The sequence below is a fragment of the Cajanus cajan genome, chromosome 8 (genome assembly GCF_000230855.2).
Source record: "Cajanus cajan strain Asha chromosome 8, NIPB_CcT2T_4, whole genome shotgun sequence".
NCBI lineage: Eukaryota > Viridiplantae > Streptophyta > Magnoliopsida > Fabales > Fabaceae > Cajanus > Cajanus cajan.
Genome location: NC_138524.1, coordinates 5504905 through 5528960, shown reverse-complemented (window position 1 = coordinate 5528960; position 24056 = coordinate 5504905). Strand labels below are relative to the sequence as shown.

Below are 24056 nucleotides of genomic sequence, written 5' to 3'. Positions count from 1 at the left end.
ATTTAAAAAATGTTACTGTTTTAATATGTGAAATTAATAAATTATCAAATAAATTCTTAAAAATTTAAATTACTAATTATATTAGTATAAAACTTAAAAAAAATATAGTATATAATTATATTTAAGGACATGTATTTGAGGAATTTAATTAATAGAGTCTTAATTCCAAATATTAATATAAAAAATATATTTAAAAATTAAGGATTAGTGTGAGTATTAGTTATTACTATTTAAAAAAATATTGTACTAAAATTTAATCTCCTCGTACTCTCGTGAGTTATGGCCACGTGATGGTTGTCAGAAGAAAAAAAGGGTAATCAAATCAAATTCAAAGTGTGTCAGATTCAGACTGTGAACGCAGCTGTCAAGCATGTTCACGGTATAAAACAGACTCCAAAATAATTAAAAAATAAAAAGACAATTTTACTTTTAATTATCTTATAATGGCAAATTGGTAATTTTTTAATTTTATTATTCATTTATTAATCATTAACATTACAATTTATTATTGAATAGATGATATAATAATTAATATTTAATAGTAGATAAATTACATAAAATATTAGTTTCACGTTCTTTGCATTATTTTTTCCCAATATTATAGTGTATTTGGTAGAATAAAAAATGTGAGAAATAATAGGAATACATGCAAATAGGGAAAATATAAAATATTTGAAAATAGAGTAAATTTATGAGTGTTTGATTTGAGTAAGGTAATTGTTTAGAAAACTAGCCGAAATTTGTAAACTTTATTTTTATTGGAAAATAAGTCATTTTTGTGAATGTGAAAAATTTGAAAATATGATTATTTGTCAATAATTTTTTTAAACCCACTCATATTTATTTAATATATTAGATATCTTGCACGAAAACGTATTCGGTGATTTTTCTTTAATAGGAATATTTTTAGTTTTTAGACATTTTTTTATAAGATTTTTAAAATTTTATTTTAACTTTTATATAATTCACATTTTATTTATGGGTTAAATTTTAATATTTTATAAAATAGATTATCAATAATTAAAAATAATTTCATGTTACAATATAAATATTTATCATAAATCTAAAATATAATTTATGTTTAAAAATATTTATTTATATAAATTTTAAATATAATTTATATGTTTTAAATATAATATATAAATATTATATATATATATATAATAATAATAATCATTTAACTTGCCAAAATACTAATTTATAATATAAAAATATTTTTTGTTGCATGTAAATGAAATCAAATATTTCAAAATCGTTACAAACTTATCTAAATAAAAAATTATTTAAACTATAATCTATTATAAGTATAATTGATTATCAAAATAATTTAACTTTTTACAATTTTTTCAAATTCATCCACACGTGACAATCGATTGTAGTTGATTCCTTTCTTCTAAATGAAACATGATTATTGTTCAATTTTCGAATAGAAATAAAAATAAAAATGAGACTTGGATATTTTTGTCCTCAATTTCTATTGTATTAAACACCTTTTATTTTTCTATCTCTCTTCCATGTTTCACTCTTACTAAATGAACACCAAATCTATAAATCATTACATGAAAATCACGAATTAGTAAGAAAAAATTGTCTCCCAAATTTCTTACCAATTAGAGTGGAAATGGCAAAGGAAAGTCTTCCTAGCTAATTCATGATTAATTAGAGAGAGAAAACAAATATTTGCAAAATCTCTCACTACTTTGTAAGGATCATCGACCATGACTCTTATCCAATTATTAAAGATACCAAAGTGGAAAATGTTCATCTTATGCCTTTTCAGATTGTGAAATTGCACAGATTTCTCATTCGTTGAATTTATTTAATTACATACTAAATTAATGTTTTATAATTAAATTTATGAATTTAAAAGCCGCATTTATAACTCCACATCCTTCAGTTTTATTTGAAATTGTAGAGAAATCACATCGATGCACTTTCTATCCCATTATCTTCTGCCACCTAACAAAGTGTTTTGTGAACAAAGTGTTAGCGGATTCCAAAGAAATTCAAAGTTCAAACAGCAAAAATAAATATATAAATATATAAATATATATATATATATATATATGGAGTCTATCAAGTGAGAGAGAATTTATTATGAGAGATGAGAGGGTTAAAATATAACTCTTAGATTAATTTTCTCTCACTTGATTAAACCCTAAATTTTCTCTCACTTAATTAATTTAAGGATTATATTTTAACCCTCTCATCTCTCCTAATAAAGATCTTACATGCTTAAAAAGTTTAGAAAGAAGAAGAAAAATAAGCATTCCAAAGCTTATTTCTCTAGTACCTTTTTAAAGATTTTTAAGAAATGAGCTTACGAGACTTAAGTTATAAAAAAAAACCTTATATAATTATTCTTTTAGAATCAAATTAGATCTTTACATAAAAAAATTATGTAAAATATTTAAAGACTACTAAGAATTCCTTAACCTCTAGAGTTTCCCAATATCACACCTTAGAACACCACAACATATAATTATTGCTAAAAGATAATAATTAACAAAAAATTACAATATTACAAAATTCATATTAAAGGATATAAAATATAGAAAAAAAAAAATCAAATTCGATCTTAAATCTTAGATAATTGATCTTCTATGACAATATAGGAAGTTGTTTTTTTCATCACACTTGTAATTTTTATTTTATTTGTTTTTATTTAAATTGTTAAAAATTAAAAATATATTTATTAAAATATAACTCAACATTTTTTTAAAATATACCAACAATATTCTAAGGAACATATAATCATACTGTACACAGTACAGTCCATAGGAAGAAAAGGATGCATCACAGAATACAAACAGACGGGATATATTCGTTATAAAAAATAAAAAAAAAACCCCACCGGAAAAAGGAAAAGGAAAGAAAAGAAACAAACAACATAGTTGTGGTCCAATTAATAATTGAAAATCACTCCAAATTAACTTTTTGGAGTTTTTAGTTTAAAAATGAAGAAATATTAACTCTAGTTAAGATGACTCATTTAACGAAGTTTGTATTTTTTATTTATTTTATTTTCTGTTTTGTTATTTTTCTTTGTATTTCCTGATTTACCCTTAGTTGGTTCCTACTTCCTACTCTCTGGATCCTAAATAATGGGTTTTTTTGACCAAAGTGGGGTCGTTGACCAAGTTATTTACCTAAATGGGGCTGTTTTGAATTTATTTACGCCTTTGGGACTGTTTACAACGGTGTCGCTATGGGCCATAACGACACCCATGCCACGTGGCTTTTTTTACACTTCAGGAAAGCCATGAAAGCCATATTAATAGTGTCGCTACAACCCATAGCGGTATTAAACGGCTTCAATAAAGTCGCTGTAGCCTAAAGCGACACATATATAAAAAAATAATTATTTTTAATTATTAAAAAGTGATAAAAAAAAACAATTTATTTAATAATTTTTATAAAAAAAAACAGAAAAATAGTGGCGCTGTAAGCTACAGCGCCACTTTTTTAAAAATACAAAACGTAAATATAAAAATAAAAATGTATAAAATAAAGAAAAATGAGAAATAGATAAATATTTATAAGTACATATCTTTATGATATTGGTAAATAATATAAAATGTGATAAAAAACAATTTATTTAATAATTAAAAAAAAACAGAAAAATAGTGGCACTGTAGGCTACAGCGCCACTTTTAAATAAAAAAAAACGTAAATACAAAAATAAAAATGTATAAAATAAAGAAAAATGAGAAATAGATAAATATTTATAAGTACATATTTTTATGATATTGGTAAATAATATAAAATGTGATAAAAAACAATTTCTTTAATAATTTTTATAAAAAAAAATAGAAAAATAGTGGCGCTGTAGCCTACAGCGCCACTTTTTAAAAAAAAAAATAACGTAAATAGAAAATTAAAAATGTATAAAATAAAAAAAAACAGAAATAGGTAAATATATAAATATATATTTTTATGATATGCGTAAATAAAATAAAACTTGATAAAAATCAATTTTTTGAATAATTTTTAAAAAAAATTAATAAATAAATAATGTGGCGCTGTGGCCTATAGCGACACTGTGGCGCTATAGGCCATAGCGACACAGGTGATGGTTGAGAAATTAATTACAGTGACCACGTGTCAAATTACCGCTGATTCAACCAGTAGTAATTGGACACGTGGCTTCGAACAGTAAAAAAAAATAAAATAAAAATACTTATATATAGTGATTATATCTCAGATGGTCCCCCCCCCTCATTTTCGTTTCCAGACTTGTTGCATTCGAGAGCATTAGATAAGTTTTAATTTTTTTATTTATCTGTTTAATTTATTTAAAAATTATTTACTTACTTTTAAATTTTGTTAAACGTTTAAATATTTTTTATTTTTATTTCAGGGTAATTTTTATTTTGTGAATTTCTCCAGAGTTGCAGATTTATTCAAGCTTTCAGGTATTTAAATGTTTATTATTTTCTTTAATTTATAATTTATTTAAATTGATTAATTGTTATAGTTACTGTAATGTTTATTGTTATTAGAATTTTAAATAGAATTAAATAATTTATGTGTTAGTTATAATTATTTTAAAATTAATGATATTTAAATTTTGAAGCACGACTACCACGATTACTAAAATACTCAGCGCACCTGGTATACGTCGACCGAACTAATGCAGTGATAGAGAGATTTCTACAATCCTTTAACACCTTGTTAACACATTCAGACAAATTTGTTGTCATGTGACCATATCTTCGACCATCTGCATCATATGCCATACTCCATTTGTCTTTTGATATAGCTCCTATCCACCTTTGAACATCAGGGTTAGATTCACAAAACTTTTGCAAATTGCGATGAAAAATGTGCTTACATGGTGTATACCCTGCATACAAATTATAAATAATGCACAAATTATAAATAATGCACAATAAAATATTTACAAATGATTAAAAATTTTAAAATAACAATACGTACCTAACTTCACAAGCTTTTGTTTAAGTTTCCCATCCTTGAATCGAGTATTAAAATTACTTGCAATGTGCCTAATGCAGTACTTGTGATATGCATTTGGCGGTCTCCAACCAATTGCCTCATTGTCAATGGCTGATTTAATGCTACGATGTCGATCAGATATTAAACATATCCCTTCTTTGTTTGTAACATGTAATCGCAAATGAGACAAGAACCACGACCACGCAAGTAATGTTTCTCCTTCAACAACAACAAATGCAAGAGGAAGAACGTTGTTATTACCATCTTGAGTTGTAGCAATGAGCAATGTACCTCGATACTTGCCATATAGATGAGTGCCATCAACTTGTATCAACGGTTTACAAAAATTAAAGGCATCACAACACGACTTGAATGTCCAGAATAATCTGTGAAATTGACGGTAACCACGATGACAACGATTACCAACAAAAAACTCATCATGACACAGATCATAAAATGACCCTGGAGCAATTTCTTTCATGTATTGCAGCCATCGAGGTAAATAAGCATACGATTCTTCCCAATCTCCAAAAACGTTAACAATTGCTTTTTGTTTCGCCATCCAAGCCTTTCTATAAGATATTTTAAACCCAGTTTGAGATGTTATTCTCTCTTGGATAAGACTAATCTTGATTGATGGATCTTGGTTAACCATTCCTACATATTAAATATTAGTAAACACTAACATAAATTATTATTAATATAAACTATAAACTTTGCAGAACTTACCTTGTATGAATGTTGCAATTAACTCAGAATCTAACTTAGCATGATCTTGGGACAAAGACATGTTCAAACACGTATGACGTCCACCCCACTGAGTCACTGTCCACTTATCAGATCTCTTTGACTCAATGGCTCTCATGTACCATCCACATCCATCATGTACATTTGGACATCTAACAACCCACTTAGTCTTTTTCGACTCAACCAAATAAAAACTTTGATGCATTTTCATTGCATTTTGCTTGACTGCATTTTTAACTGCATTTTTATTCTCAAACTCCAACCCCACATATAAATCTTGCCCAATTGACCAAGTACTACAGACATCCATCCCTTGGATATCTTCTTCATCGGGATGATTCCAATTGATGTTAGTGTAGTGGGGTAAATTATCCCAAAATTGACTTCCACCTATTTTAATAATAATGAATTTATTAATTTTCATAAAATCAATTTCAACAATTTATTTTAAACAAATAACAAATTATTGACAAATTTAATTTTCCAATGTTACCTTCAGTAGGTGGATACATTGAAATTGGTTCAACCATTGGACTATTAACAAGAACATCCCGGCTGCACCTCATCATCAGATGGTTCACAATTATCAATTTCATCTTCATTCGATTCATCAATGCTTTCATATGATGATGAAACATGATAGTCTTCATCTTCATCGTCATCTTCATCTTCATCTCTTGTGATCAAAGGTGATCGTTGAATTGACAAATTTTCTAATGAAAAAGTAGAAGATTCTTGCATACCTATTTCAGCATATAATTCCATTATTGGCATCACATTCTGGCTCTGAAATGCTTCTATAATGCATTGTACATCATCATCGTCACTCAATTTCAATGAAGAATATATGTTGTTATCACCCTGTGAAACTAAAAATCTGTAACTTACAGATAATATTACTTGATTTGAGTTAAGATTAAATTTGTTGTGAATCCTTCTCTTTAATATATCCAAAGTGATACCTCGTTTAATATACATTCATTTTTTTGGTCCATCAAATGTTATACCTTCAGCACCTTCATACATCTTTCCAGTGTAAATATAAGCAATCATTTTATCCATAATATCTGCAACCAAAAAAAATTAATTAGTGCAAATACCTACAATTTATATCTTAAAAAAAACAAAATTATACTCACCGAATCAGAAACAAACGTAACTAGCTCAGAGATTTAAATCAACCAAAACGTAACTAATAAGTATATGATTTCAACTGTGAAAAAAACGTAGCTAGGGGGGGTATATATAGTGATATTGTCGCTGTAGGCCATAGCGACACTAAGAGTCGCTGTAGGCCACAACACCTATTTAAAATTATTTAAAGGACAAAAATATATATACAAAAACAATATAAATTACAGAAAAATAAACTTTATAATTACAAATTAATATTTAAGTGCTAAATATAAATTAAACAAATTTTCAAACAAAATAAGTTAATAACTAAAAAAAAAAAATTAATTAGTGGCGCTGTGGGCCACAACGACACTAAGAGTCGCTGTAGGCCACAGCGCCTATTTAAAATTATTTAAAGGACAAAAATATATATACAAAAACAATATAAATTACAGAAAAATAAACTTTATAATTACAAATTAATATTTAAGTGCTAAATATAAATTAAACAAATTTCCAAACAAAATAAGTTAATAATTAAAAAAAAAAATTAACTAGTGGCGCTGTGGGCACAGCGACTCTGTGTCGCTATAGGCCACATCGCCACTTACATAAATAATTAAATCTATTTTTTAAAATTACGTTTTTAAATAAATTTTTTTTTATAAATATATAATAAGTATACTCAGTTGATTATTTTAAAGTTACATTTAAATTATTTCAGTTTTTTTCGTTTTTTTTCTTAAATGGTGTCGCTATGGGCTACACCAGCTTTGTTGACTCACAAACTGTGTTGGTCCAGCCCATAGCGTCACTGTTGAGGCTCATTCCAGCCATTCGTACGCAAAAAAAAAAAAAAGTTACGTGGCATTGGTGTCGCTATGACCCAGAACGACACCGTTATAAACAGCCCCAAAGACGTAAATAAATTTAAAACAACTCCATTTACGTAAATAACTTGGTCAACGATCTCACTTTGGTCAAAAAAGCCTAAATAATGGCAGTGATATTGTAGCCGTCGCGACCAACACGGCATCACTCATGACATCATAAGCTTTTAATCCGTACATGGCCACCACATAAGGGTAAACCGTAAACCAGCCTTTCCCATTTCGTGCAGTTACGATAGCTACACAGTCCATATTTGTAAGGAATTCAGAACATATTTGCAAACTACAATAATTATTTTTCACATGCCTATTAACCAATCTGAATCCTCTATGTCAGTGCGTAGTAACAAAGATATTTTACGTCATTACGTCACAACACTTTCATTATATCAAATTATGTTTTATCAGTACTTGATTATATAAAATTATTCACGCCAAATCATTTCATTATTATGAAAATTAACAATAATATATATATATATATATATATATATATATATATATATATTATGATAATTAAATAGTTAACTTTAAAAATATTTTTACAACTTTTTCATGTAATTAATATGACTGTCATTTTAAAATAAAATATAGCTTAACATTTAACTGAGACTTTTTCTTTATTATTATTATATGATAATATAATTTTTTAATGAAAAAAAGGATAACCACACTTCTATAAATGAGGTTGGTATTATCCTTCCACCAAAAGTGAAGATTCACCTCAATAATATATATTTATATTTAATTAATATATATTAATTGAGGTAAACTTCTTATTTTAATTAGAAAAAATATTAATAAATTATATTTAATTTTTGTGTTTTTTTTACATGTTTATTTACTAATTTTATGTTAAGATTGGTTAAAAATTGTTTTGCAAGAGGAGCATAAAGCTGAGAGAGGAAAGGACGGAGGAAAAAATATATTATATATATAAAAAGATAGGTTATTTATTTAGCATATTTTGAGCCATAAAACATAAGGGGAGGAGAAAGATGATGATAAAGTTGCATCAATCACAACACAGCAAGGAGAGGCTGTTGTTTCTGCAGAGGCCATTTGTTCAGAGTGTGAGTGGTGCATCTGTTTCTCTTCCAGTATGGTTGGGGAAGAAAGTGCAGAGGCAAAAACAGCTTGTGTTGGTTTCTCGCAACGTTAACGCTTGTGCAACTTTGACAGGCACAGATTCGATAACAGAGAAGAGCACAGTGAAGGTTACAGCCATAGTTAAGGTAAAAATAACTGCGTCTGGTTTCTTTTCTAGTCTCCGCTTAGACCGAGGAATCGACGATATTACTGATTTGCTTGGTAAATCTCTCCTCCTCGAGCTTCTTAGTTCTCACCTTCATCCAGGTATCTTATCTTACTTTCTTTTAATTCTACAAATATAACTTCTCATACAATAGCATGCACTAATATTCTAAGAGTTAATTATTTATATACTGTATAAATTTCTTTTATACTGACAACCAATCATATATTTTAATAGTGTCATATCAATTACTTATTTAATGAAATAATAATAAAATAAAATAATATAAAAGATATGATTGGTTGTCAGTGTAAAAAAATTTACAATGATAGTGTATGAATGATTAACTCTATTATAAGAGTTAATCATTTATACACTGTCAATGTAAAGTTTTTTTTAACTGACAACTAATCATATATTTTAAAAGAGTCATGTCAGTTGCTTATTTAATAAAATAATAATAAAATAAAATAATTTAAAAGATATGATTGGTTATTAATATAAAAAATTTTACACTGACAGTGTATGAATGATTAACTCATATTCTAAAATCTAAACTTGCTAATAGTTATTTATTTACAAACCAAGGTGCAGCTTCTTTATTAATATTGGTAAAGAGAAGAAATAAAGAGGGAAGAAGAAAAGAAAAATGTAAAAAAAAATATAAAAGTATAAAGTAGAAATAAAAGTTGTTTAGTAAAAAATAAATAAAAGAGAAATAGAGTCTAAATTAATTTTTTATAAATAAATTTTATTATTACTGTTAATTATAAAATAAATACATATGATTTTATTTAAAATATCAAATAAAAATGCTCCTATTATTATAAAAACTATATTATTTTTTATCTAGAGAGAGATCTACTTATTTTATTATTACTGTTAATTATAAAATAAATACATATGATTTTATTTAAAAATTCTTAATGTATGTATCAAGTTTACAAGTTTTTTAAAAAAATTAAAAATTATAGAATAATTCATTATATAGATTCAAATTATCATATAAAATATTTTTATGACTATCCGTCAATTTGAATTAATGAAACAAAATACTAAATAATTTATAAATTTTAAAAAAATTCATAGACTTAATTTGTGTATTTAGACTTTTTAATTCAATAGTTAGATCGTTGAAATTTGAAATGAAACATCAGGTATCGAATGAAATAAGTCTACCAAATCTTACTTTTAGACTTTGTTTTGGGGGAGAGGAAGAAATAGAAGAGAATAAGAGAGAATATGTGAGAATTAATTTTATAAGAATTAGGTAAGAAATTGAATGATATAAAATATAATTTGTAGTTATTTGGTAGAGTAAAATTAAGTAAGAGATAAAGTGAATTTTGGTATTTATAATTATTATTTTACCCTCACTTTATTATATAATTAGAATTAATGTTTCATTTTATATGATTTTACATATTTTCTAAAATCCACAAGAATCTTTCAATAAAGAAGATATAAAAAATGAAGTGAAATTCATTTTTAATTCTTCACAATTCTCCTTAAATACTTCCTACAAACATATATATATTTTTTAAAATCTATTCTAATTCATCCTCTCTTTATTAAATCACCTTCACCAAACATAAACTTAACTTAGGGTAAGAGTAAGTGAATTAATATTCCTTGAATATCTATATATCAAACAATAAACAAAGAAACAACTATGGAGGTCAAGCAACACGCCGACAGCAACGAGTGCATGTCGTAGCAACAGTAAATTTTACGCACTTCCCCTCATATTTAAGGGATTTTTTTTTCTTCTTCTTTACGGTGGAGTCCATTTAAATTTTAATACACTTTTTTTTTCTTTCCTCTTACCGAAGACACTCCATCTTTTAACTTCTCTTCTCCACATTTCTCTTTCTTTCTCTTCTATTTTTCTTTTCCTAAACACACCATAAAGGTAAAATATGTAACTTTAAAAATCAAAACAAAAATTACAGAAAAAAGAAATCATAAATTAATTAATAAAACTATTAGAATTTATGTTAGTATCTTAAAGATAATCATAACTATAACTTACAACTATATTCCTTTTAAAAAAACAAATATGTATATATTAACAAATCTCTTTCTCACACATTATGTTATATTGACTATTATTTTAAAATTTTAAAATCCTGTAAAAAAATTATTTTAAAATAAGTGACTTGACATATTTAAAATAAATGTTACATTATTTTAAAAAAAAGTTAAATTAATAATATTTTTTTTGGAAAATATCATAATTATAATAATTAAAAACATAATTTATCTTGATATGTTAGTAATAATTAGAATGTGAGAGACAGTGAAAAATGATGATACCTACGAAAAGTCGAATTGAAAACGAGATGTGACAAGCACGGGCCCAAGTAAAGTTAGTTAAGGACAGCAAAACATGTTATATGTATCACAAAATCACCTCAATAATATGTCAAGAGTCAATGGGAAACAACTAGGCCTGAGCACGGGTCGGGTTCGGACGGGTTCGGGTAAAAAATATTTAACCCAATCCAAACTGACCAAAAAAAAATTTAACCCATTTTCGACCTAACAATGTTTTTGGGTTTATCGGGTTCGGATTTGTCGGGTCTCGGATTAATCGGGTCGGTCTAGTCGGATTCGAGCGCAAGTTCGAGCGCTACCAGCACCTCCTCCAGAGCTTCACCGACGCCGAAACCCTAGACGACGCCTTCAAGTGGATGGCCAAAATCAAGGCTTCGTCTGTTATTTTTCCGGCCCCAGGGGAGTTTACTCAACCCATTCCCCAGTCTTCCACACTGCTCAAGTAAGTGTGCGACTCCGTATGAGGACCTCCTTCCCTTCCGGCCCCAGGGGAGTTTACTCAACCCATTCCCCAGTCTTCCGGTGCACTCGCTTTATATCTCCGACACACAAGGAAGGACGCGGTGGGAATGTTGGCGAGCTTCTGAACCGCCTCAAGGTCGCCACTGAAATCAAGGACAAGTTTGTTCTTCAGAACAAGCTTAATAGGGCGTTGAGGTTGAGCGGCGGTGGTTAGGTTTTCTGAGCACAAGAAGAGAAGGTTTCGTCACTTTCATGAGCAGCGGCTAGGGTTCCTCTCGCGGTGCTAAAAGAATAAATATACACCTTTGAATTATTTTGGGTCGGTCGGGTATGGATATCTACGGATTCAAATTTTTTAATCCGAACCCGACCAACAAAACCCATAATAAACCGACTCTAACAAACCCGAAAAACCGAAAAACCGCAAAAAACCGGCCGCACAAAGGAACTTACCTGCGGGCACTTCGGATTCGGTCGGGGACGGAATTTATGCTCACCCCTAGAAACAACATGTAATTTATTATTTTTTGTTATTTTGTGTTGGTGGTTCACCTTTATACTTAAGTAATACAATAAAATCTTTGTCGTCTTTTTGTTTTTTCTTTCTTTAAAGATATGCACTACTGTTCACTAGTTTAATTATAATATAATTACAATTAAATCGATAATAATAACATATATATTTTCAATAATATATAATATATTAATAATGAATTATTTAAATTTATGAAAATTGGACGAAATATTAAATTAAAATAAAATATAAAAATATATTACGCATCTTATATATTAAAAATTTATAATAAACAGTAAAAAATATTAATCTATATTTAGATCTCACACATAAGGCCTTATTTATTTAAAACTGTTTCAATTTTTTTTTGAAAAATCTGTTCAAAATTGATTTTTCTTTTGCAATGTTTTTTTTTTTTAAAAAAAACCGACTTTTAACCAATTTTATAGCTTTTTAATCTATTTTTTTTAATCATGTTATTCGTGTGAATTATTACTGATTTTTGCCAATAATTATTTTTTGTTAAAAAATTAATTGACAATAGGGTTTCTAAAAAAGTCATATCAAACATAATTCATAATCGGTTGATATTTCTAATTAAACTCATTTTTTAGTCTATTCTTAATTTCTAATTATCATGCTTAATTATTCTACAGTTTCATAAGATTTGTTTCTTCCATTTTTCAATATTAACGAGTTGTACAATAAATATTAGTATATGAGTAAACAATTTATGTACTAACAGCGTAATTTTTCTTTTTACAGAATCACTCACTGGCTTATTCAAGTAATGATTTGTATATGGAATATTTTACAATATTGTTAGCAAATAAATTTGTGAACCTTTTAATTTGAAAATAAATATTTTTAATTGAGAAAGTATTGAAAAAATATTATCTAAAAAATGAAATCATTATTTAGAGAGAAGGATGAAAAAGAGAAATTAAGGCAGATAAAGAAATTAATGAGATGTTAAAATGATAATTAAGATGATAGAAAAATAATAAAAGTAATTTTTTAAATAAGGATAATTTTAAAAATATAAATTACTTTTTTATTTCTTTAAAATTATTAAATGATTTTAATATTTTGTTTTGTAAATCTATAAATTAAAATTCTTAACTTTGGAAAGTAAAATTTTAATTCTATTGATCTATAAATCTTTTAATTAGACATTCTCAAACTTTCTTTTTTCCCTTTATAAGATGCATTTCTCACAGGATTTCAAATTAGAAACAAAACCTTTTATCAAACATCCCAATCTACTCTCTTTTAATTTGAATAAGGCTTTTTTAAGATGCTTACTCAAATGCTAATACTTGAACTTGAGTGCTTATGGAATACTCTCTCTTTTGACGAATGTTTAATCAAGTTAATTACTTAAACACGTTCTCGTAAACATTGTGTATGTGTTTCTTAAAATAATTATGATAAATTATGATTACAATTACGTGATTAATTGTGGGTTTAGTGACGGGACTAGAGAAGGAAACGCTTAAAGCATATGCACACAAAACAGTTCAAGGCAAGGACTCGGTTAATTATGTAACAAAATTTGATGTTCCAAATGATTTTGGAGGAATTGGTGCTGTTCTCGTTGAGAATGAGCATCACAAAGAGATGTTCCTTGAAACCATCCTCCTCGATGGCTTTCCCGAGGGTCCTATTCATTTTGATTGTGCCTCTTGGGTTCACTCTAAGTTCGATAATCCAACCAAAAGGATCTTCTTTTCCAACAAGGTACGTAGACACTATGCAATAATACAATTATCGTTATATGATTTTCACAAATGTGATACTATATATTAATTGGTGTAGTGTTACTTACCACGAGATACACCGAGTGGTTTAAGAAGACTAAGAGAAGAAGAATTGAGTAATCTCCGAGGCAATGGAGTAGGAGAACGCAAATGCTTTGAAAGAATATACGATTACGATGTATACAACGACATTGGAGATCCTGATAAAAGTCTTGAACTTCAGAGACCTCCTTTAGGAGGTAAAGAACGACCTTATCCTAGACGTTGTCGAACTGGTCGTCCACATTGTGAAGCAGGTTTGTAATGTTTATATCCTATTATTTCTCATCCATCAAAACATATTAAAGAACACTCATTAATATCATATCAAAGTTTTGAGTATGCAGTTGTATTAAATATTCAAAGAGACAACTTTATCATTCATAATGATGTTATTCAATTCAAATAAGATTATTTATGATTGATTATCCATCAAAATATAAACCTTAACAAGTAGTCTCATGTTTGAGTTCTGAATATGTAACTGTATCAAATATTATATGAAAAACTTAGTCATCTATAATGGTCATACCAAACTCTTGAACAGTGATAGATAAATGTATTAAAGATTAAATTGAGGCTTAATTGCATGTGTAATGTGGATTGCAGATCCATTGTCGGAGAAAAGAATTGGACACTTTTACGTTCCAAGGGATGAGTGCTTCTCAGAGGTGAAGCAGCACACGTTCTCAACTAAGACCTTACACTCGGTGTTGCTAATATTGCTTCCTTCTCTTGGAAAAATTATCAAGGAAAAGGAACTTCCATTTTCGTTCTTCCACGACATAGATTCACTCTTCAGCATTGGACTTGACTTACCTCCTGAGCATGAAAACGACAAGGGATTCCTAGGAAGCATCATGCCCAGACTCGTCAAATCCATTGCTGGCGAGGGACGACACGTGCTTCGATTTGAGACCCCAGAGACGATGAACAGTATGTCACATTTCAATTCTCAATCCATTATTTCATTTCACTTATTCATACTATATATATATATATATATATTGAATTTGACAAAACATAGATATAGAATGACACTACTGTTCTCCTATTATAGTAATTTTATTTTAATAATACAGTTAACATTCAACGAAATCCTTCATTTTCCAATTCCAATTTGACTTGGATATCAACACCGACACTTGTAATATTGCATATAAATTTTATCCTATTTAAATTTAATCTAATTATAAAATGAATGATCAAATTTAGTAGAAATTAAATTTAAAATTTAAAATTATGTAGATATTATTTCAACTTCCTGTTACTAGGGCAATCCTAGCGATTAAATGGATGATCAAGTTAAACTCTTATATTTATGAGTCCTTGATCAAATTGCATAAACGTTTATGTTTTGGTTTGCAGGGGACAAGTTTTTCTGGTTCAGGGATGAGGAATTTGCTAGACAGACTGTTGCTGGTCTCAACCCATGTAGCATACGATTGGTCAAGGTATGCATTATTTTACACACACTGATTTTAATTTTTCAATTAAAAATTAACTCATTGAAAGTCCAATATTTTTTCTATTTTTTAGACCAACGTATAAGAAATTATGACACATGAGTTGTTGAAGGTACTTTACTTTCTTGAGCAGGAATGGCCATTGAAGAGTAAACTTGACCCAGAAATATATGGTCCAGCAGAATCAGCAATCACTTCAGAAATTATCAATAAAGAGATTGGAGGCATAATGTCTGTGGAAAAGGTTAAAATCTTTTTAATTAAATTTCTCCAAAGTATTAATTCAATGATGTGATATGAATTATTATTTGAGCACAAACTCATTTCTCTGTTGGGGATTTAGATTATAAATTACTAATATAAGCAATTAACTAAATGGTCTTGCAGGCGATCAAAGAAAAGAAGCTGTTCATGTTAGACTACCATGACATACTTTTACCCTATGTCAACAAAGTACGCAAACTCAAGGGGAAAACACTCTATGGATCACGAACTTTGTTCTTTCTAAATCCAGAGGGGACACTGAGACCCCTAGCCATTGAGCTGACTCGACCACCAACAAATGGAAAGGGCCAATGGAAGCAAGTTTTTACCCCTTCTTGGCACTCAACAAGTGTTTGGCTCTGGAGGATAGCCAAGGCTCATGCTCTTGCACATGACTCTGGCTATCACCAACTTGTTAGTCATTGGTATGCAATAATACCTCATACAACCATTTTAACTTCAAAAGCAATCAATGTAAAGAAAAAAACTTGAAAACAAATGTACAATTCTTTTGATCTTATTCGTATTCTTCAATCAAAATAGTTCGATAATCTGCATCATGGAAGTATGCAGTAAAGGATTGAAGAATGCTAAAAACATTCTCTTTATTATTGATAGAAATTTATTGAAAATTGCAAAATAATAAAAAGAATGTCAGAAAAAAAAGCGTGAAAAGACTGTCACTATCAAGATTACACATATTAATGAAATGAAACTCTAATTCTAATTGAAAAAATATAGTTATTCTATCTTCTTATCTCACCCTTCTAAGTTACATTTTATTAGAATTATGTTCAGTTCCTATGTTTAACATTAAATGTTGTTCTTGTTTGGTAGGTTAAGAACTCACTGCGTGACAGAGCCGTATGTTATTGCAACGAACAGGCAACTTAGTGAGATGCACCCCATAAACAAATTGCTACACCCTCATTTCCGTTACACAATGGAGATTAACGCTCTTGCACGGGAAGCACTTATTAATGCTGATGGTACAATTGAGAGCGCATTCGCACCAGGAAAGTACTCCTTAGAGATTAGCTCCGCTGCTTATGCTCTCGAATGGCGCTTTGACACGCAGGCTCTACCTGCGGATCTGATTAGAAGGTAGTCTTGTAAACTTCAAATACACACGCTGCATGAATATTTGCATGGAATGATACATTTTCAACATTTGTATCATTTCATATCTAGAAAGGAATGATTCTTATATAATATGTAGTTTTAGATAATAATTACGTTTTTATGATCTCAGCCAATATCCATGTAATACGTATCCTACTTGACTATAATCTCTTGGTAGCATTTTTCTTACATGAATAATTGTATATTAAGTGGATGCCGATGAACAATTTTTAATTCTTTCTAACTTACCTAAGTTTGATATATTTTCCTTAATTTTTAGGGGAATGGCTGTGGAAGATCCATTTGCTCCACATGGCTTAAGGCTAACCATCCAAGACTATCCTTTTGCCAACGATGGCCTCCTTCTGTGGGACGCTATAAAGCTTTGGGTCACTGACTATGTCAACAACTATTATCCTGAACCAAGTCTTGTGGAGTCAGATGAAGAGCTTCAAGCATGGTGGACAGAGATTAGAACATCTGGCCATGCTGATAAAAAAGATGAGCCATGGTGGCCAATTCTTAAGACCCCAAAAGACCTCATTGGAATCCTCAATACAATCATATGGGTAACTTCTGGTCACCATGCAGCAGTGAACTTTGGGCAATATGCTTATGGGGGATACTTCCCTAACAGGCCTACAATAGCCAGAACCAAAATGCCCTCAGAGGACCCTACAGAAGAAGAGTGGGAAAAGTTCATTGCAAAGCCTGAAAGGGCACTTCTCAAGTGCTTTCCCTCACAACTTCAAGCAACTAGAGTCATGGCTGTCTTGGATATACTGTCAACTCATTCACCAGATGAGGAGTACATAGGGGAAAAGGTGGAACCATCATGGGCTGAAGAACCCGTCATAAAAGCTGCCTTTGAAAGATTTAGAGAGAGACTGAAGAAACTAGAAACACTGATTGATGAGAGGAATGAAAATACTAATTTGAAGAACAGAAATGGAGCTGGCATTGTCCCATATGAGCTTTTGAAACCCTTCTCAAAGCCAGGTGTCACTGGAATGGGGGTCCCCTGTAGCATATCTATTTAAGTTGACAAACTGATATTATGTTTGTGCCAAGACTGATATGGGTTTTCTATATTAAACAGAAGATAGCTATATAGTCACATAAAATGGTGCCTCAACTAGGGCTGTTCACGGTTTAGACCATCCATTTATAAATTCAATTTGGTTAGTCAAATCTGAATCGGTTTGATTTTGTCTAAAAATAGATTAGATATTTTTTAATCAGACCAATTTATACTCATAAATTAGGTTTTTCAAAACGAACCAATTCAAACTACTTTATAAGATAGATTGATTGAACCAAATTGTTTTTACAAAATTGATTTATTCGAATTTTTTCTTAAAAAAGTTCAGTTTTTATAAACGATTCATTTTGGATCGGAAAAATTTAGTTCAAGTTTTTTTGCATATCCCAAGACTCAACTAGAATTTTCATAAACACATTTGACTAATGTTTCTTTTAGGATGTTCTTGAACCAATGAGAATATTTCTGAGTATCTTTCGTTCTCGTAATGCACAGAATTAATACTAAACAGCACTACTGCGCAACCATAATAATCTCATTCAAAATATTTCAACAATGTCCAAAAATAAACATCCTTTTTCATTCATACCATGAATCCTAATATATCAGTTAACAAAAACTGAACACCATGGAAAGTATAGAACAATCACAGACCCAGATGCTTGTAATTTAAAAAAAAAACCTAAAATTAAACTTGTTGCTGACTAATGACCAAGTTTTCATTTTATTAACTATAGGGGATCATCATGCAACAAGTCTAGTACTTCTGAAGAAAACTCCTAAACCAATGGGCAGAGAGCTTTTGGTATCTTTTCAAATTATCCTTGTAATCGACCAAGTTAATTCCAAAACGCAAGGTGTAGCCAGAATTCCATTCGAAGTTGTCCAGAAGTGACCATGCAAAATATCCTCGTACTTTCACCCCATCCCTAAGCACCAAAATCCAACAAATAATAATAGAGTCAAAGTCATAAACTTAAATCATGAAATAAGCAAAGAGGATGGAGTCACTTACTTGATCGCAATTAAAAGATAATAAAGATGGCGATAGAAGTAATCAATTCTATAAGTATCCATGAGTGCTTCTTCAAGTGATTTGGTTGGATCATTGAACTCGTCCATACCTATAATTAAGTAAAATATGATAATTTTAGTAGTTAAATTGATTAACAGGAAAACAATAATTCTACACATGCAATTAAAGTACTACCATTTTCTGTTATGTAAATTACAGGGTTGTTATACTTCATCTTGATGTACAACAATAGTTCTCGAAGTCCCCTTGGATAAACATAAAGCCAACATGAAGCAGCCTGCGTAGAAATAGCGTCTATTTGTTATTCATCGAATAAATAAATCATGCAACGTATGTGGTACACACACAAATGCCTCATATTTAGTAAATTAAGGAGAATCTTACGTACCCTTGGTCCAATAGGTGTCCCGTTACGTTCAGCTGTCATAAGTCATAGCAGAAAACTTTTTTCATCAAAGACAGTTTTCTTTTTGAAGAACAAAATAAAAAGCAGCATCACAGGTTAATTCCTCTAAAAAATGAAATTATCCAGTAAGGTATTTCAATTTAATTAACTTGTGCACTTTGATTTTCTATTACTCTCGCATGTTCTTAGTCATAACTTATGTTGCCCCAGTTCTGCTTTCCCCTTAAAGGAAAAAGGGTATATAATGTATAATTCTTCATCAAGATTTCTAAGAAAGGTATTCTTACTTGTAACATTGACACGAGAATCTTGGTAATAGCTAGTATTGCTCGTGTTATTAATTGGATTGGATATATGGGCAGCATAATTAGCGGTGTAGTAATTGAGTCCAATAAAATCAAACGAGCCAATAAGTAGCTTGGATTGCTCTTCAGTGAAGTTTGGTAATCGGCTTCCCAGCAAGGATTGCATGGTTTTTGGATAATTCCCTGTTGTAAGTGGTTCCATGAACCTGCAATCAAATCAATTAAGAAACAAGACACTAACACAGTAACAAAGAGATAGTTGAATAGAATTAAGTGTCTGTTTGGATAAACATCTTGAGAAGCATTTCTAGGAGAAAAAAATTAGTAGAAAAAATGAAATCAGCATCTCTATAAGATAAAATTAGCTTATATATTAACTAATTTGTAATTTTTTTTAGAGAAATTATATGTGAGACCTTTTAAAAATTAACTAATATATAAATTAATTTTATTTTGTGAAGAAATTATTTCTTTTTATCTTTCTATTTAATTTTTTCAAAAAGTGTTTCTGGAGAAATTTATCTAAACAAGTTCTAAGTAGTCTTTACCATCCAAACATGAAATCAAGAGCTCGTAGGGCAGCTTGATGATCTAATGTGTCATTTGAGAATGGAACAAACCACTGACAATTTAAGGTGATGCCTATCAAACCATTTTGAGATGCCTGCTCACATTTAAGTTAACTCTTTATACATTCATAATGAAAAACAGAATAAAATGTCCACTACTAACAAATTGGATCATGAATAGGAAAGGGTTAGATGTTCAAGGTTCTCAAGTACTTCACCTGATAATTGGTTTTATAAATTTTAACAGCAGCTGCATGAGCAAGTAGTTGGTAGTGTGAGCTCATGTAGGGCTCTGACCCCATACTGTAACTCCATGGTTCATTAAAGGTAATCCAATGCTTCACTCTATCTCCATATTCCTTGAAGCATAGCTCTGCATAGTCTTGGAAATCATTTCTGCACATAGAAATGTGTGTTCAACATTGTAGAAAATTCAATTTATATAGGAAGACATTGATTTATAATTAATTGCTAATATTCTAACTAGCTTGAATAAAAATTTGTGTCCTGTCACTTACACAATATGAGGACTTAAGAAGCCACCATAGTCATCTTGCAAGGCTTGAGGAAGATCCCAATGGAAAAGGGTCACAAATGGAAGAAGACCTTGATTAATGTAATTCCCATCAATATATATGATTAACACCATGAATATACAGTGATATACGAATACAGAATGGATTATAATGACCATTTGCCAGAAGCTCGTTGATGAGATTGTTGTAATATTTGATTCCTTCTTGGTTTATACCTTGGCTTACTTTTCCTTCTGAATATTTTTATCAGAGTGGTTAATGTAAGCAAAAGATTCTAGCAGCTGAAACTCATAAGGATGGAATTAAATCCAACTTTTTCTTACTTGGCAATATCCTTGACCAAGAGATGGAGAATCTGTAAGCATCCATATTCATATATTTCATGATCCCAACATCTTCCTATTAACATGTTTGATAAAAAGATAGTGAACAGAAAAATTAGAGCTCCTTGCAAGTAATTCACATGATAACCTTTTATGGTCCCTTGTAAATTACATCATGTAAAGGCAAAAATACTAATGTGATACTGTTTAGAGTCATTCATGAATGAGCATGTTCTTAATTAGAGTTGTTAATTTGCTGTATCTTAAACTTTTTATTGGATGTGCCTAATAGACACTATCTTGAACAGTTAAATATAAGTTGATGAACACGCTTACATATATAACAAGACAGAGTGCTGAAAAGATCTCAATATTCGTTTAGATCGTACCTTATAGCGATGATATTGATCAACAGCTACATCTCCATTGCTTCCATCCAATATTTTTTCTGTTTGCAATTACACCAATAAAAAACAGATACATGACAACAGACAGGGCATATTACACCAAGTTTTAAACTAACACATAATTCACATTTCTCAATCGCTAAACTAACATGGATTGCCACAATATAGTTTTGCTGTCAATATGGTTATTGTTGAAAATAGAACATAAAAAACGAGGTATATGACCAAGCAAAAATATAATATATTGAAATTAGAAAATTTGTAACTTAACACATACAAAAGGGAGAAAAATTGATGTGATATATTTAGATTATGAACTTAGTTTTACACATCGAAAATCTTATAACAAGTGTTTAAATACTAAAACTAACTAATTTTTGACTGATTAAAGATAAAAACAAATTATGATTAAACTAACAAACAAATAACATTTGTATGCACAATTTACTTTTACTGAGCTTAAGTAATTTTTAACCAATCTTATAACTAAAATAAATAAAGATTTTAAAATATTTATTTATGATAGAGGAAAATTTTCAATTTCCACCTGTTATTAATTATAAAATAAAAAACCCGGAACAGTTGAATCAAGTATCTTTTTATCTTCCAAATCATTCACCGATTTAAGCAAGGTATAATCAGATAAAGAAAGCAATAAATAGTTATACCTGAATTTTGATGAGCAAAGGTATCCCAAGTACTTAGTCCTCTGCCACCTTCATTTGCAGCACCTTCGTACTGCATCATCCACACAAATTAATTAACACGCGCACACACATGCATGCTTACAACTATATCAGTACTGATATACACACCTGGTAGGCAGAGGAGGCAGTGCCAAAGATGAAAGCTGGAGGAAAACTAGTCCTACTTAGAGAGGAAACATCAAGAATAGGTGCCACAGTTTGGGTGATTGTAACCAAAGAGCTTATAACAAGAGTGAAGACACCAAGGTGAAAGAGATATAGATAAACGTTGAATGCCATACCCTTAATGTGTAACTGTTTGATTACAATAAGTGTAAGTGTATCTGAAACTTAATTATAAATCATGTCAATAAGAAAACTATGACTTCAACATGATAGAGAGAAGAGTGATGGCTTGGAAGATTCGATGTTCAATAAAATCTCCTTTTATTGGTTAAAAATATCCTTCAAGATAACAAGTTACTTGTATATTTGGAGAGGCATTGACATCTATTGCTAAAAGCTAGAATTAAATAATTTCAAGGAAGAAAAAAAACTGAAAAGATAACTTTTCAGTTAATTACTTTTCCAAAAGTTGATGTTATGCGATAATTTTGCAGCTTGACAAGTGTAACTTAACTCATTCATGTGAGGACTGTTTATAAAGAGTGCAGTTGTGGATTTGTGCAGTTACGGAAGATTGTGAAAACTTTAAAATGCAAAGCTAAGGAGAATTTGTTGGTGGGGATGATTTTGTGAGAGAGAAGATAGAAAGCGTTGGATTCCAAAGGGTGTGTGTATCCTAAATCCTAATATTAAGTTTTAGGTTCAATTTGCTACTACCAATCTTTGTATAAACTAGATGCAAAAGATGTATTAGTGAACCCCCTTTCTTTTTATACTTTAGAGTATAATAATAATAATGGAGTTTTTATATGTAAACCCCCTTATTCCTTAATTAAAAAATACAAATGCAAAAATGATGGCGTCAGCAACTGAGCATGGAACCAGATTAAATGGGTGAAAGCTTGGTTTGCGAGTGATCCAAGCATCTGACTTGTGAACTTCCCAAAGTGGTCTGGCATTTAGTGCTAGCTGCTGCATGCACCATGCAGGCTCTGCCTCTGCCTCTGCGCTTGTTATGGATTGTAACCATCTCGAGTTCATCATTAAAAGAGGTCTATTTTAAAAAACAAATTATATAATTGTGATATAATTTTTTTTATATTATTTTAAAAAATAAATTATTGTCTTTTTATATTTATTTTTATATCTAAATATAAAAGTTGTAATATGATTATAAATATTTTTTATGTATTATATTCGTATATATGAAAGAATAAAATATGATTTTACACTCTTTTAAAGTTTTTCAAGTTGGATTTGTCTTTTAAAATTTTTATTCAATTTTGTTTCTTTTAATTTAGAGATGCATCACTTTTGATCATCATATTTATATAATATTTTATAATAAATGATAATATAAAAGTAAATTGAATGAAAAATATAACACATCTTTTTTTTTTTTTTTTTTTTTATAGATTTGTTTATATTATGTTATTTGTTTAATGTAATAAAATATGTTATTTTTAATTGAATCATGTATATTTTTATGTTATAAATGTTTATATATAAGGACTCATAACAACAAGTTATTAGTTTGAATGATATTAGAATCTATCTTCTTAAGTAAGTCTAGTTTTTTTTGGTGAGGATTAGTCATTAGTAATTTAAATAAACACTTCAAATCAATATTTTATCATTTTGTTTAGAACCTATGAAATGTCAAGATCAACCTTGATCGCATGCTTTTATAAA

General features: G+C 29.4%; 3 protein-coding genes across 3 annotated transcripts; 1 reads left to right on the top strand and 2 right to left on the bottom strand.

Moving 5' to 3' along the window:
* Positions 1 to 4553: 4553 nt before the first annotated feature.
* Positions 4554 to 7961, bottom strand: LOC145950775 (uncharacterized). The gene is made up of 5 exons (XM_083062492.1): positions 7849 to 7961; positions 6197 to 6258; positions 5686 to 6093; positions 4939 to 5613; positions 4554 to 4846 (listed from the first exon to the last, which is right to left on the bottom strand). Exons 1-5 carry the CDS (start codon positions 7959 to 7961, stop codon positions 4554 to 4556), a joined length of 1551 nt encoding a protein of 516 aa, XP_082918618.1.
* A 703-nt stretch (positions 7962 to 8664) lies between these two features.
* LOC109798367 (linoleate 13S-lipoxygenase 2-1, chloroplastic) lies at positions 8665 to 18119 on the top strand. The gene is made up of 9 exons (XM_020358601.3): positions 8665 to 9065; positions 13749 to 14017; positions 14096 to 14333; positions 14686 to 15012; positions 15445 to 15530; positions 15676 to 15786; positions 15930 to 16231; positions 16644 to 16910; positions 17209 to 18119. The coding sequence occupies exons 1-9, from the start codon at positions 8708 to 8710 to the stop codon at positions 17966 to 17968; spliced, it is 2718 nt and encodes a 905-aa protein (XP_020214190.1). The 5' UTR covers positions 8665 to 8707; the 3' UTR covers positions 17969 to 18119.
* A 409-nt stretch (positions 18120 to 18528) lies between these two features.
* On the bottom strand, positions 18529 to 23598 carry LOC109798565 (beta-glucosidase 12). The gene is made up of 13 exons (XM_029271288.2): positions 22368 to 23598; positions 22221 to 22290; positions 21535 to 21593; positions 21146 to 21221; positions 20978 to 21055; positions 20805 to 20892; positions 20505 to 20682; positions 20266 to 20381; positions 19700 to 19923; positions 19395 to 19426; positions 19181 to 19283; positions 18986 to 19094; positions 18529 to 18899 (listed from the first exon to the last, which is right to left on the bottom strand). The coding sequence occupies exons 1-13, from the start codon at positions 22536 to 22538 to the stop codon at positions 18728 to 18730; spliced, it is 1476 nt and encodes a 491-aa protein (XP_029127121.1). The 5' UTR covers positions 22539 to 23598; the 3' UTR covers positions 18529 to 18727.
* Between the last annotated feature and the right edge of the window lie 458 nt (positions 23599 to 24056).